Below are 15,291 nucleotides of genomic sequence, written 5' to 3' on the forward strand. Positions count from 1 at the left end.
CTGCTATCTTAGGCAAAAATGAAATCTGTTTGCTACAGTGGAGTTCCTCAGGGAGGTAAGGCTGGAGCGGCCAGGACTGGGTAGATAGTACAGTCTGTGGCTCTTGAGAGGGCACCGTCATGTGCTCAGTTCTCATGATGCTGGAACTCTCTTTACTTCCTAGAGAGGATTCCAAGTGACCCAGGATGAGGTAAGCATCTATCCCTGGATCCATTAGCTCTGGCCAGGCGGCGGGGCCACCATTTTTCCTGGGCAAATGGATTCCTCATCTGAATAAGGTTGGCAAAAGTAAAACAACAAAATAAAACAAAACCAAATTCCCCTGTGACTGTGGTGAAGATCAGATAAGAAGTGGAATGGCGAAGATCAGATACTTCGCTCCTGAAGACAGTCAGAGTACATCAGGCGTGGAGCATCGTACGCTGCCTCATTTAATACAACATGCTCTGGAGAGGCGAGCATTATTATTATGTCCATCTCAGACCTAGGAATGGGATTGTTAGAGGTAAAGATAGGGGGAAAAAATAAAACTGACTTTAGCAAAAGAATAATTACTGTTGTTGCTGACTTACATAACCAAAGGATGAAATCACTTGCTTCAGGCAGAACCTTCCCAGTGCCGCCAGTTTGGTGCCTTCATCTGTGGACTGTGGGTATCCACAGAGTCACCAGAAGTCCTGTCCCGTGCCTGAGGCTCAAGTGTGGTGGGAAGAGAGAGCCTCCGCCCTCGCTTCTGTTCACACAAAGCTTTCAGGTCAGAGTCTTGAGGGCTGGCTCACCGGATGGCCAGGCTGAGCTGCAAGTCCAGTCTCTGGGAGCCCATCCCTCCACTGCAGTCACGTACCGCGGGGCGGGGGCTCTCCAAAGGAAATTCGAGGTCTTGTTACCCAAGGGCAGCCAAGTAACAGCCACAACAGACCTGGCCCAAAGCCTCGTCCAGGACATCTTAGGCTTTCATGTGCAGAGTGATCACCTGGGGCTCAAGGCTGAACTGCAGATTCTGATTTAGCACCAGAGTGGTGTCAGGTGCATGTGATTCTAATTGGCTCCGGGTGATGCTGATGCAGCTGGTCTCTGGACCGCGCTTGGAGTGTCACGTGAGCTGGGCGCCTCACAGGCTCTAATCTCCCGTGGTTCTTATAGCCACCCCAGAGGTAAGTGCCAACGTGCACATGCCACAAATGTGGAGCCCAAGGCTTAGCAAGGAGAGGTTGCATCAGGGATGTGGACCAAGATCAACATGGAATAAAGGATGTTCTGGAGCTGCCTGCTGAGTGCTCAGAGTTCTTTCGGCCCCTGGGAACTTCTGTGTTTTCTCATCTTTTCTTTTTACAGCCTTAACTATGGAGGAGTTTGCCTGGCGTCGGATGCCCAGTTCAGTGACTTCCTGGGCAGCATGGGACCAGCACAGTTTGTGGGCCGCCAGACCTTGGCTACTACACCCATGGGTGAGTGCCCCAAGGCCTGTTCCAAATGGAAATGAAAAGGGAGGGGTCTTATGTCATGTCTCCCTCTGACCCTCTACCTGTTGGCTACATGCTGTGAGCACCCAGCCCTTGGCCTGATCCACATAGCTGAACACTCAGCAAAGCCCAGGCCGTGGGCATGAATGTTGGTTCTGGTCTTATTTGGGCTGGGAGCCGGGGAAAGGGCCTTCATTCCTAAGCAGATAAAAGCTGGTCTCATCTCTTGGGGCCTCTTGCAGGAGATGTGGAGATCGGCTTGCAGGAGCGGAATGGTCAGCTAGAAGTGGACATCATCCAGGCTCGGGGACTGACAGCCAAGCCAGGCTCCAAGACACTGCCAGGTGAGGCAGCCACTCTCCCTGTGCAAGGCAGGGGTTGCGGTCAGGGAGGGTATCCTGAAGGGATCCAGGGTCTGTAAGAGAGAAAATTGGGCCTAACTGTGGAGAACCGCTCAGTCTTAGAGGGCGCTGGTGGTTTAAGGTTTGTCTAGGGACTCAGATGAGATTTCCTGTCAACCTTGCCAGGTCCCCCTCTGGATGGAGCCTTGAGAGGGCAGGGACCGTCTTTGCTGCTTAACGTTACACCCTGTGCGTAGTGGTGTGCTTGGCGTGCAGGGGTGCCCAGAGTCTGTTGAGTGAGTGGTCTGCAAATGACTGGATAAGGCAGGGGTGGGCGAGTTATGGGCTGAGGAGGGGAGCAGAGGGCAAGAGGAGCAGCAGTCAGGACTGCCAGGGCAGCTGGTAGGATCCCACCCAACACTGCCCCACCCCCACCTGCCCCTGGCCTCCTCTCACGCCACGGGGTGCTCCTCTCCCCACCTGTTCCCTCTGTCCACCATGTGAGGGTCCAGCCTGGAACTCTGCTGCCTCTGTCCCCAGCTGCCTACATCAAGGCCTATCTGCTAGAGAACGGTGTGTGCATTGCCAAGAAGAAGACCAAAGTCGCTCGCAAGTCGCTCGACCCGTTGTACAACCAGGTGCTGCTGTTTCCCGAGAGTCCACAGGGCAAAGTCCTGCAGGTGAGGGGCCCTGGCATGCACGTGGTGGGGTGATGGGGCGCCGCATAGGGAGGAAGTCGAACACTGGCTGGTTTGTGCCCTGCAACTTCCTGTGCCGCTGTTGAGGCGTCTTCATCTATAAAGTGGGTACTTTTCCGGTACCCACCAGTAGTAACACTACCACATGGCATGATGGTGGGCCGTGTGCTGTGCAGGAGGGGCCTGTACCAGGTACTCTATCAGTGGCCACCATCGTCCACTCTGGAGCCACGGGCTTGGCCTGGGCCGTTAGGAGGACCCTGGTGGTCACTCAAGCTGGAGCTGAAGAGCTGCCCATTGTGGGGCAGGTCAGACCTGGGCTGGACACCCACAGGATCCCTGTGCCTGCTCTCAGCTGCCACATGGGCACCTGCCCCTCAGGGCTGGCATCTACTTTGGACAGGCCAAGTGCCAAGAGCAGGCCCAGGATGCTCCAAGTTGCCCAGACAGTGGGACTTCACCAAAGTAGGAAGCCTGGGTCCTCTGTCCTAGGGCAGTGTTTCAGCCTGTGAGTTGAGACCCATCAATGAATTGTGAAGTCAGTTTTGGTAGGTCTCAAATAATTTTTAAAATAGAATGAAGCAAGGCCAGGTGGTACATAGCTACAGTCCCAGCACATGGGTGACTGAGGCAGGGAGTGTCTCAACTTTGAGGTCAGTCTGGCTACATAGCAAGTTTAGGGTCAGCTATCTGACCCTAAACTATCTATAGCCTGTACTATCTATAGCCTGTCTTGAAAAGAAAAGAAAAAGAAAAAGGGGAGAGAGAGAGAAATAGGAGAAGAAAGAACATTTGTCAGCTACCTGAGGAGCACCAAAAACATAGCAACCTCAGGCAAATGATTTAACTTCTCTGAGCCTCAGTTTACACAGCTGTGAAACAGGATCATTTTGTGCAGGGGAAGACTGAATCTCAAACCAGTTTAGACACCCAGCAGACTGTAAGGGCAGTCTCTTTGTTTGAGTGTAGCTTTGTACGCTGAGGAGCAGCATACAGCTGCCAGCCAGCCTTTGCAGCTACTCTATCCTTTGATCCTCACCTGGGCGGTAAGCTGAGCCAGTATTGTTCCGATTACACACGCAGACACTGAGGCCTAGAGAGCTAAATGACTTGTCAAGAACCATACAGCTATCTGGGTACGGTGGTACACCCATGTGTACTGGGGCAGGAGGACCACAAGTTCAAGCCCATCCTGGACAATTCAGCAAGGCATTATCTTAAAATAAAAACAGAGTAAAAGGGCTGGGGATATAGCTCAGTATGAGGGCTGTGGGTTCAAGCCACAGAAAAACACACATACACACACATACACACACACACACAGAGGCCGTCAGAGGCAGAGTCCTGTATCTGATTGTGAGGCTGTGCTAAAGCCACCAGACCCCGAATGTTTGAGGCAGCCCACGTCTGCAGAGGGGGCCTGAGCTAGGAGCTGAAGCACAGAACAGCCAGTAAGAGTCGTGCAGCCAGAGACCACTACCTGGCGTGTCCAAGAAGCTACTGACCAAGAAAAGGGAAAGAGACTGGCCAGAAGAAAAGAAAGTAGCACGCACGCTGTACTGGCACTTCGTAGAAGTTGGCTTGTGGGGGGCTGACGATCTGGAGGCTGCGGCCCACAGGGAGAGCAGGCAGAGGACTCAGGATATAGGCTGCAACTTGAAAGCCTGGGTTCAGAGGTGGGGCATGTGGGGGACAGAATGGAGAGGGCAGGAGGGGCCATGGTCATGGGGACTCTGGATCCAGGAAGACGGGATCGGCCCAGAGTAGTTTTGAGGAGGTAGGTCTCAGATGAATGTGCCTGGGGAGCCCCAGCTTCTGGTTCTGGGCTGCAAGTGGCCCTGGCAGGCTCAAGCCACACTGTTTTTCACCCTACAGGTGATCGTGTGGGGAAACTATGGGCGGATGGAGCGGAAGCAGTTCATGGGTGTGGCCCGCGTGCTGCTGGAGGAGCTGGACTTGACCACCCTCGCTGTGGGCTGGTACAAGCTCTTCCCCACCTCCTCCATGGTGGACCCAGCCACAGGTCCCCTGCTGCGGCAGGCGTCGCAGTTGTCCCTTGAGAGCACCGTTGGGCCCTGCGGCGAACGATCTTAGTGCCGGGGATGGGGAGGGGCTCCCCGAGATGGCCTGGAGACCACCCAGCCCTGACCTGGGACCCCAGGCCCAGGGGCACATGAAACAGAGGAGTAGGGGGTTCTCCCCTATAGCGGGGAAGCAGAATGGGAGACCTGCCCCCCTTGCACCCCTCCTCACTTCCTCTTTGCCTCCTACCCTTTGAGACCTCCCCTCTCCCAGCGGATTGGCTGCACTTTTGACTTGGCCGGTTGTTAACCTGGTGGATGTGGCTGCACTAGGAGAAGGACTGAGGTGGCAGAGCAAACCACCCACCTGCCCAGCACTCTCCCACCTGTCCCCATTTTGCCTCCTCGGAAGCTTGCTGCCCGGAGCCAAGTCCAGAACCCAGCCGGCCATCTCCATGGTGCCAATTACCAGCAAGTGTCTTTCCTGCGGCACCGGGTTCAGGCAGCTACTCCTGCCCCAGAGCTGAGGGGCAGCTTTGCAAGGATCCGGAGCCAGCTCCCAGGGCCCGGAGCCCTCCCCTTGAAGAGGAGCTCGGGCCTCCCTCTGCCTGCCCGAGGAAGGAGCTTTGCCGCAGCCTGTCGGAGTTCATCTACCCATCCCCTCCTGCCTGCCCCTCTTCTGGTGGCTGTAGGAATTGGGGGCCAGCAGGGACCAAAGGAAAGGCGGAGGTGCCTGGGGGTGGCCAGGGTGCCTTTCTCCATGGGATTGCAACAGGCTAGACTGTTGCTGAGTTAGAAAGAACATCGTCATCTGTGTTTTTTTTGAAAGAGCGGCAAGACCCTGAGTTTCCAGAACGCTGTGACCAGGGAGTTCATCACCGAGGCATTTGGGGGATACTGGATTGCAGGAAGGGTGAACTGAGGAAAGCTGGGACTGAGACTGGTGGTGTCAAGAACCCCTGCTTGTTAGGTGAGAGCAAAGGTCATCTTATCTTCCCCTTTGCCTCTGGGTTAGGGGCCAGGGGAGGCAGTGGAGCCACCTTATTTTAGTCTTTTTAAATAAACCATCTTGTACCAAGGGCGGGACTCCCTGCCCAGCCTCAGTCACCTTGGCTCAAGGGAAGAAGGTGGTAGAAGTAAACACCGGAGGCCTGGGTAGCTGCCTTCTCTGCGGCCTTCCCTGGGCCTGTGGGAGCCCTTTGCATGCGAGGGAGGACGCAGGCTGGCCCCTCTTTATAGAAGCACATTTCTGCCACCTCCCCCTGGGAGGCATCCAGCAGCCTGCCAGTCCTCTTCACCTAGTCCCTGCTGTGTAGGGCGTAGTCCAGGTTAGCTGGGTAGACTTAGTATTCACATCCTAGGGCCTGTTCTTAGCTCAGAGTAGTCTTCACAGAGTCCTAGGCTGGAGATGGAGAGGAGACCCGAGTACATTCCAGGAGACCGTGTCTCCTTGCTGGCCTGGGCCTGGATCAGCCACCTGGATCGGTTCCCGGGAGGCCAGTAGCCCCTCTCCTCCTCCCCTTGAGACCCTCCCTTGTAGGGATGTAGCCGGAGCTGTCCATTATACTCAACATTGATTTATTATCCTCGATTCGCACTTTCTTTATGAGATGCTTCTGAGGCTCACTGGGCCTTGGTGGAGAGGCCTGGTTTCTGCAGACTGAGGATGCCTGGGCTCTCCTTGGTCCCACCTTGTACCTGGTTCCACCAGGGATTCCTAATCCTCCCCACTCCTTAGCTTGGTTAAGCCATGGGTGTCCTCTAAAGTTAAGTTCTGTCATCTCCATGGAATTCTTGACAGTGCACTGGGAAGGAGAAATGGAGATGCTGCTCTCCTCCAGGTCTGCAGAGCTTCCGGGGACCATGGAGGGGAATGCTAAGGCTGAGATGGTGTGAGGGCTCCGGGCTCCTGGCTCCAGCGGGTGGAGCCTATCCAAGGCCCACAGTCAGCTTTTCTTCCCCACCTCCCTTTTTTTAACCAGTGTGATTTCTCTGCTGTTCATTTATTACTCACTATATGGGACATTTCGAGCCAGCAGGAGAGTGGCTTCTCTCTCCAGCTGTCTGTCACTGCTGTACTTGTTCAGGGGTCACTTTTCAAAGTCCGGGCAGGGCCTGGCCGTCCTAACCAGACGGGTAGGGGCTCAGCACTGACTTGTCCTCCCAGCCTGAGCCCTCTCTCCACTGGCTGCTCAGGTTAGAGACAGAGAAGAGAGACACAGAAAGGAGAGAAGGAGAGGGATGGGGGGAGGGGAAGAGAGAAGGAGAGAGTGAGAGAGAGTGAGAGAGAGAGAGAGATCGCTCCAAAGCAATAACAACTCCCCGGGGGTGGTCAGCAAGGCCCCCTCACTAACTTTCTTGTTTGTTCTGTGAAATCTCGCTCACCTCCTGGCGGGGTGGGGTGGGGGCTGGAGCCCTGTTTATTTGTATCATTCTTGTGAGCCCGCGCCCCCCTAGAAGGGGCTGTGACCATTGGGTGTGGGAACCACCGTCTGTCCTCACCAGGAAGGGGCTTCTGGAGCAGGAGTGATTATTTTCATCATTAGCTTTGGGGAAACTTCAGCCTGTCCCCTTTGCTGTCTGATCTTTGGCCAACTGAGACTCCACCATTTGGAGAGGCACAAAGTGGAGGTGGGTGTCTCTCTGGGGCTGGCGTCTCTAGGAGTGATTCTTTTTTCAGTGTCTGGGCCGGGCTGCCATGGGAGGGCACCACCTCCACTTCCTTTACCAAAATGACTTTCCATACTAAAGGAAAGGGCTTTTGGGACCTTTAGTCCATTTCCATTTCACACAGGAGAAGACCCAGGCCCACCACAGGAGGAACCACCCGGAGGTCACCTGTGTGTTCGAGGCACCCTGAGCCTGGGTCCCCTCTCCCCACTGGGCTGAGCTGGGGCCAGGGCAGGATGCAGGGGGCTTCCACTTCCCACTCTTCCTCTTCCCTTTCTTTAAAACCTCCCAGAGGACCCCAAAATATGGCCAGGACAAGTTGTAGCCCATCTGAGAGGTTAGGAAACTGAGGCCTAGCTAAGACCCCTCGGTAGGTGGACAGTGGAGGCAGAGTTTGGGACCCTCTGTGCTTCCTCCCTGTGCAGGAAAGCACTGTTCCAGGACAGCTCAGCCTTGATCAGCACTTCCGGCCTCTAAACATTGGCCTACACAGCCCTGCTTAACTCTCCTGGGCCAAGGTCTTTTCTAGGCTTGGGTGTGGGGACTGAGGCCTCTGCCGGTCTACCCAGCTGATCGAGGAGTGCAGGGTTTAATCTAGGCCTGGAGGAAGGTGTGGGGCTCCCTCCAGGGACCATTACCTCCACAGCTGGGGAAGAGGGATGAAAATCAGCTCCTGCCTGGGCCGAGGAATGAGGAGTGGGAGCCACACGAAGCACCCCACATCGAGACATCCTCACAGAACTTTGGATGCAACGAGCCCTCTTCCCCTCAGAGCTGTCCACGTTTTTTTGCAGTGCTTTCTCTTGGAGTGTGCCCTAACCCACACAGGAGCTCCAGGTAGTGGGGTGGAGGCCTGTGCCGTCAGCCCCATTTTCAAGTGGGGGGGGGCGCCAAGAGTCCAGGGGAGGAAGGTGCTTTTGAAAGTCCTGCCTCAAGCGAGTGGCCCAGCCAGCGCTAGCACTCACTTCTCCAGCAGTTCTGAGCTCTCCCTCCCACCCCCGGAATCCAAGGGGCTAGTTAGGAGGTTATGCCCTTCACATGCCGATGCACCATCGAGCTCCTCGGCCGGAGCTCTGGGCGGGCCTCGTGTCAGAAAGTGCTGAGCCCACTCCCTCCAGAGGCACGGCTGTTGCATCAGGCAAGGTCACCTGCATTTATTTATTGAGCAGCAGTGCTGTGCCAGACCCAGAGGACCAAGCCCCCGCCCCGCCCCGCCCCTCCATGTCAGCTCCCTCTGCCCTCTGGGAGGGCCGTGTCTGCAGGGGCAGCAGCACATCAATGGGCAGAAAGTGTTCACATCCATGAGCTCACTAAAAGCCCCTAGAGCAGGTGGCCCTACCCATTTTCCCCACAGTGGCCATGGGCAGAGTAGAGGCTGGAACCAGGGTGGAGGTATCACCTGTGAGCCCTTTCATGCCATGACTGACTCCTGCGGAGTGGTGGAGGGAACGTCTCTGGCTCCTTGAGCTGGGGTCCTCCTTCCGTCCGCCCACTCTCATGCCCTCTCCCGGAGCAGGAGCCACTGGGCCTTTAGGGAGGGAGGGTTTCAGGGCCCCGGGGTTGGAGTGGGTCATGCTGCATTGTGTTCATGACCATGTAGCTCATGTTGAAAATTAAAGTTTTTGGCTTTTCTAACCTGTTTTGCTCTCTGTGTTAAGACAGTTCTGTCTGAGGCGCTGGTGTTTCAAGGGGCTGAGTGCTATGGGATGCCAGGATGGCCACTGTGGGCTTCGTTAGTACTCCCTTATGGGGCAGCAGCCTGTCCTGGAAAGTCCTGCCAGAAATGCACCACAGGGCGCAGGGCACTGGAGGAACCCCACTCATCATACTGATGTGGAAACAGGCCCAGGTAGCGCGTGAAGAGCCCGAGGGCGACACTGCTGTTGATACGCAGGACCCACGGCACAGGGCTGCCTCAAGGACTGTCAGCAAAGCCCCCTGGACCCGGAAGTGGGGCTGGCCAGGGAAAAAAGTGGGAGAATCATTCACACATGGCCAAGTGAGCTCTCCATGCTGGGGGAAGAGGACGGGTGGTTTGCACGGGGCGGGGGTGGGCTGTATGGATGGTGGACAGCTCCCCTCCGTCCGTCTCTGCCCATTTCTAGTGTGATCATCTGGCCTCCATGGAGGATTCCAGAGCTGTACATTTCCCCCGCCTCGTCACAACGGAGACAGCCACCTGTCTGACGAGTGGGCTGCTGGCGTGCACCTGTGCGGCCCTCTCCTGGGGCGGGTGTGCCCGGCTGTCCTACAGTTTGGACTAGGAGGGATTTGCACCTACAGGGTGACTGTAGCGTCTGACTTGTGCTTATGATACAGCATGGGTATATTTCTGGAGGGGCGGGGAGGAAGACGCCGAGCCGCAGAAGATGCTCATGCCGGAAGACAATCCTGAGGCCCCATCCCTCTCTGGGCCCTGGGGTGGTGCCGTGATAGGTGAAACCAGACGCTGCCATCCATCTGGAGCCCGGGCCAGCTACGGCTGGATCAGATGGACTTCCGTCGGGCGCGGGTCCTGTCTGTCCTGCCACCGTGTTCGGCAGTGGGACTCCAAGGCGGGGAGAAGCCCGGATTGTCACAGGCCTGCATCTGCAGCCTGAGGATGCGATGGGTGGCACAGGTGGCGGCCCGGGCACCTGGTGTGAGGTGGGGCCGGTCTAGGCCGCGGCTCTCGGGCGCCCCCTGGTGGGACAGGCTGGCGCGGCGGGCAGCGCGCTCGGGCGCCTCCGCGCTGGCGAGGAAGCGCAGGACCACGAGGTTGAGGAAGGCTCCGATGACCGTGAGCCCTAGCAGGATATAGAGGAAGCTGAAGGCCACGTAGGGCGGCTTCCTCTGCAATGCCTCATCACTCTGCAGCGCCACGAAGTCGCCGAAGCCGATGGTGGTGAGGGTGATGAAGCAGTAGTAGTAGGCGTGGAAGAAGGTCCAGCCCTCGAAGTGCGCGAAGGTGGCGGCCCCGAGGGCCAGGGTAGCGGTGCACACCAGCAGCCCGGCCACCACCATGTTCTCGGTGGACACGCGCGGCTGCCGCAGGCCCAGGCAGTGTTTGGCCGCCAGCAGGAGGCGCCGCACCAGCGCGTTCAGCCGCTCGCCCAGGCTCTGGAAGGTGACCAGCGTCAGGGGGATGCCCAGGAGCGCATAGAACATGCAGAAGAACTTGCCCGAGTCCGTGCCTGGCGCGGCGTGGCCGTACCCTGGGCGGGAGTGGAGAGAGGGTGGTGAGGGTCCAGCTGCATCTGACAGCGCTCCTGTCCCTCCCCATCCCCAGGCCCCGCTGACCATCTCGAACAGGAAGACTAACCAGGTCACCCCCGTACTTTGAAATCTTGCATGATTATAACCTCCCTGTACTGTAAACAGCCCCAATATCCCTCGATAGGGAAATAACCCCTGGTACATTTCAGCAATACTTGGGGCGGGGGACAGTGGAAGGAATTATTGTCACCTGCAGCGATACAAGGTGGATCTCAACGTCCAAGAGCTGATCAAAACGTACAGTGTGTGCTTAAATATAACTGTTACAATAAAAGACACATTTGTCGTTAATGCCCCTCCAACTCCAACCTCACTTCAAACACAGTTATCCAGTCGTTCTTGTCACTTTCTAAAGCAGTTCTCCAAATCCTCTTTCGTGTTTTTATGAAATGTGATTTTTTTGCTGGGGATATAGCTCAGTGGCACAAGCACCTGCCTGGCAAGCTCAAGGTCCTGAGTTCAATTCCTAGTACCAAAAAAAAAAAAAAAAAAGGAAATGTGATTTTAAAAAGTACAGTGAATGCTGCCAGCCAGGCTCCTACAAACATTACAATGTGTCCTTCTCCACCTTACTCCCTGGATATGGCATTGTGCAACTTCCGGCTCTTCCCAAAGTCTAAATGACCATGCAAGGCAAACTTTTTCATCCATCGAAGACATTAAGACTGCATGGTTCCACTGAAATGACATTCTGGAAAAGGCAGAGTTGCAGGGACAGAGAACAGATCTGTGGTTGCAAGTCCTTGGGGTTGGGGGAGGGGTTGACCACAAATGGGCATCACAATTTAGGGGTGAAGCACATATTAATGCCTTGACATGCAGTTATCCAATAGGGGCTCCTTTATCAGAACCATGAAAAATGGGGAGATTTGTTGTAAGTTATCCCTTCATGGGAAAGTTTTCGTTGCTTCCCAGTACCCATGGGATAAAGTCCCATCCCTCAAGTGGCATCCTAGATCCTTCCTGATTGGAGTCCCGTCCCCAGCCTTTCCAGCCTCACCTCTTCTCTCTTTCTTTTTTTTTTTTTTTTTTTTTTGGTTTTTCTCCGGTACCGAGAACCGAACTCACAACCTTGCACTTGCCAGGCAGGTGCTTTGCCGCTGAGCTAAATCCCCAGCCCCCTCACCCCTTCTCTTTCATCGCTATTCTCCAACTACTCCCTGGTGTTACTCCACCAGTGGGTCCCACCTCCCCATGCCTTTTTCTCAGGGCTTTTTCTTCCCTGGATGGTCTTCCCACGTCCCCCTCAACTTTCTTCCATTCCCAGGTCCTCCTCCTTCTCCACCATTGGGTCAGACCCCACTAAGCACCCCTTCATTCCTGTACAGTCCCAGATAGGGATGCTTCACTGAGCCCCTCATCTGAGAGAGGGGATCTGGGTGTGAGTGCTTCCTCTCTAGGGCTTCCTTGAGTTTTGGGTCACCGTGTTGTTGCTGCAGAATGAGCAGGCGTGTGACTGACTCTTCCTGAAGACAAGAGCCCTAGTGTTCATGAAATTGGGTGCATTTCCACAACAAAATAGGCCCCATCTGCTAAAATGCAAAATATACAAGCTCTTGGACCTATGCGGTTCCCTGGTTAGGAAGTCAGCTTTCCACTCTTCACATGTGTGCAAAATGATGTGCACATGGGCTGTCATTACAGCACTGCCAGTTGCAGTGAAAACTGGAAACAACCTAAGTGGCCATTGACAGGGGCCGGGCCCAATACAATGTTGTGCCATCTAAACAAGGGAATACTGTACAGCAGGGGGTTCTCAACCCACAGTGGTTTTGCTCCTGAGGGGACACTTGGCAATATCTAGAAACAATCTGGGTTGTCACTGAGAAGGGAGGAGGTGGCTGTGTGCCACTGGCACTTAGAGTGTAGAAGCCAGGGATACCATTAACGTGGAGCAATGCGTAGGCTGCCCGTACAACACGGAATTATCCAGGCCCAGATGTCAGCAGTTCCCAGGTTGAGAAGTCCTGCTAACCAGCCATGAAAAGATGATGCAGCTCTTTAGGGACTGATACATAAACATCTTCAAAATGTATTAAGTGAAAAAGGCAAGAGACAAAGTAATGTGTGTACCGTAGTGCCTATATAACACGGGCGGTAGAGGACACCCAAGAAACCATGACTGTATGTGACGCTGGAAGGGTTTATGGGTTAAAAGGCAAAGCGGGAGGAGACTTCCGGTAAACTGTGTACCCTCTGTGCCCTGAGTGATGGTCGCTGTGGGCACACACAGCATTCACAACAGCAATACAACATATATGTTTGAAGATCTGTGGCGGCACTCCCACAAGCTCCTGCACAGCCCTATCAATTTGCCTTCCTCCTCCGTTACAGCGGGGGCTGCTTCGCCCTTCATCAGACTTTGAGCTCCTTGATGTCGGAACCACGGAGGCCGCTTCTCTATGCCTCCGGTCTCCAGTGTCCTGCACAGAAATATAGACCACGGGGCCGGTGAACATTTACTGACTCCAACCAAGTTAAGGTCATGCTAGAGTGAGAGAGAGAGGGGCTGCTTTAGGAATAAGAGGCCAGGAAGTGCTGTGTCTAGCTGCTCGGGGCTTTGCTAGATTTGAGCAGGGGGTGAAAGGAATAGTGATAGTAACTAGACATACTAGGTACTGAACATGGGTTATTTTGTTGAACCCTACCAGTGACACTGTGGATGATGTATTACCCCCATTTTGCCAGAGGAAGCCAGGCTCAGAGGAAGGAAGCTGTCCAGAGGTCTCAGGGCCTGAATTATTAACTGTTGTCCTCCCTGTCGCCTCAGTGCTTCTCTTCTTCCTCTTTCCAAGCAGAGCTCAGATTCCTGGGCACTGGGGGCGGGCTCTCTGCAAGGCTGGGGTAAGCAGCCTGGAGCACACAGCAGGTGGTAGCACCCCCAGGTGGCCAGAAAGAGCAAAACTCCTCCTTCCACTCAAGTTATTCTCTTCCCCCAGGCTCCTCCGTGTCAGGCAGGCAAAGCCAGGAGAAGCGCTAAACCCATCGCAATGCCCTCAAAGAATATGGATGGGGCACCACATCCCTGGGCACCAGCACAGCGAGGGTCTCAGGTCAAGTCAAGATGAGGGAACAGTGGCGCCCATGGAGACAGGAAGCGCAAGGGAGCTGAATGAGAGCTGGGCCATAGCTGGCAAATAAGGAATTATTATTACTAACGAACAGTGCTTTGCTTGGCCTCAGGTACCGCGTCAAGCGTTTTACACGTTTGACCTCACTGGAACCTGGCAACCAATGAGGCAAGAAGAATTGCATTTTGCCTTTGAAGAAACCAAAGCTCAGAGAGGTACAGTCAATTGCCTGAGGAAGCAGGTGGCAGAACTCAGTCTATGAAATTGCAGAAGTTACACGTTTAATTTAGTCACGAAACCCACAATTCCCGTTCACTTGTAAGAGTATTACGGAGAGACTTTCTCCAAGGCCAGCACCCTGGACCGGTGGTGTGAGCCCAAAGAGGAGCCTATGGAGAGGCTGGCACTGAGCTTGGCGTTCTGCTGAGCCAGATTCTCTCCTTTGCAGTTTCCCCAGGCTCAGGCTCAGCAGGTAGCAGCCAGACCGTAGTCATGGCAACAGCTGGCGGTCCAGATGCTGCCAGGTACTGTCCTGGATGCCCGAGGGTAAGGTCCAGAGTCTGCAGCAATCAATCCTTCCTTTAACAAATATTTATTGAGCACCTATTATGCTCTAGGCACAGGCTATACAGCAGTGAATAAGACATACAAGGTCTCTGTTCTCGTGGAGTAACAGAATAATAATTATTATAATGCAAAGACCATTCTCTTTTCCGTGGTGCTTTCTATGTGTCAGGCCCCGTGCTAAAACTTTCTGCATATATTATCTCCTTGATAATCATCTCCCCACAGCCCCAAGATAGGACCTATTAGCACTCGTGTTTTACAGGAGAAAGCCGGCTCAGAGGCCAAGCAACTTGTCTAAGTTCATACAGTGGGGCTGAGTGGTCTGGTCACTTGGTCTTCCGGCCCCCTTTCACCCCCGCCCCCGTCCCTGGGGTTTTTGGAGCGCTTCCGTGCCAGGCTGTTGGCAAACACTGCCGCCTCTGAGCCCTGCCTTGGTGGACTGGCAGCCGCACTGGGCAGAGGGGGTAAATGAGGCTCGGGAAGCCCGAAGGGCCCGTCCGAAGTCCCTCGGCCGGACAGGGGCAGGGGCAGGGTGGGATGGGAACCCCGCGGCGCGGCTCACCGATGGTGGTGATGACGGTGATGGCGAAGTAGAAGGAGCCCGCGAACTGCCACTGGCGGCCGGCGCGGTGCGCCTCGGCCTGCCGCGCCAGGCGCTCCAGCTCGCGGTCGTCCTCGGCCGAGAAGCCGTACTTCCTCCGCAACTCGCCGCGCTTCTGGGCCAGCAGTTGCTGCCGGCCGCGCTCGGCCTCGGACTCGAGCGCGTCGAAGACCGCGGCGCCCACGAGCAGGTAGGACAGCATGCACAGGACGAGCGCGGCCGTGCGCACGCTCTGCTTCCTCATGGCCGCCCTGGACCGCCCAAGGGGACCGGCACCGCCGGGACAGGACGGGACGGGACGGGATGGGACGGGACGGGGCGCCCGCCCGCCACCCCGCGCAGCAGTCGGAGGCGGGGCCGGGCGAGGTGGAGGCTCTCCGGCTGCGCGACTCACTCCCGTCCTGCCCGCCCCCTCGCAGCTGTCTCCCGTTACCGGCTGGCGCCCTGGGGCTCATGCATCTGCAAACACTGACATCTGGAGCGAAGGCCCCAGCCCAGATCCGCAGAAGTCCTACCTCTGCCACCAACTCAACCTGGGACCCTAAGAAAGTCAATCGTTCTTTCCTTCAGTCAGTCAATCATCTGGCAAGCCTTTACCAAGCAC

The 15,291-nt window shown here is 55.6% G+C and overlaps 2 protein-coding genes across 2 annotated transcripts in view; one reads left to right on the forward strand and one right to left on the reverse strand.

Annotated features, from left to right (window-relative positions):
- Positions 1 to 8,828, forward strand: part of Rims4 (regulating synaptic membrane exocytosis 4) — a 61,532-nt gene extending 52,704 nt beyond the window's left edge. The window contains exons 3-6 of the mRNA XM_005392463.1: positions 1,336 to 1,448; positions 1,706 to 1,807; positions 2,345 to 2,484; positions 4,378 to 8,828. Coding sequence (XP_005392520.1) covers positions 1,336 to 1,448; positions 1,706 to 1,807; positions 2,345 to 2,484; positions 4,378 to 4,596 — 574 coding nt within the window. The 3' untranslated portion in view covers positions 4,597 to 8,828. The remainder of the gene's footprint in view (positions 1 to 1,335; positions 1,449 to 1,705; positions 1,808 to 2,344; positions 2,485 to 4,377) is intronic.
- Positions 8,829 to 8,928: 100 nt separating this feature from the next.
- Kcnk15 (potassium channel, two pore domain subfamily K, member 15) lies at positions 8,929 to 14,975 on the reverse strand. The gene is made up of 2 exons (XM_005392465.2): positions 14,649 to 14,975; positions 8,929 to 10,387 (listed from the first exon to the last, which is right to left on the reverse strand). Exons 1-2 carry the CDS (start codon positions 14,929 to 14,931, stop codon positions 9,681 to 9,683), a joined length of 990 nt encoding a protein of 329 aa, XP_005392522.1. The 5' UTR covers positions 14,932 to 14,975; the 3' UTR covers positions 8,929 to 9,680.
- Positions 14,976 to 15,291: the final 316 nt, after the last annotated feature.

Source organism: Chinchilla lanigera, unplaced genomic scaffold, assembly GCF_000276665.1.
Source record: "Chinchilla lanigera isolate Chin_1 unplaced genomic scaffold, ChiLan1.0 scaffold00044, whole genome shotgun sequence".
Lineage (NCBI taxonomy): Eukaryota > Metazoa > Chordata > Mammalia > Rodentia > Chinchillidae > Chinchilla > Chinchilla lanigera.

What these genes read in the sequence shown, in the direction of transcription:
- Kcnk15 (XM_005392465.2), bottom strand. Translation starts at nt 14,931, where the DNA reads ATGAGGAAGCAGAGCGTGCGCACGGCCGCGCTCGTCCTGTGCATGCTG. An exon ending in CACCGTCATCACCACCATCG is followed by an intron (nt 10,388 to 14,648) that starts GTGAGCCGCGCC and finishes ACTCCCGCCCAG; the next exon opens with GGTACGGCCACGCCGCGCCA.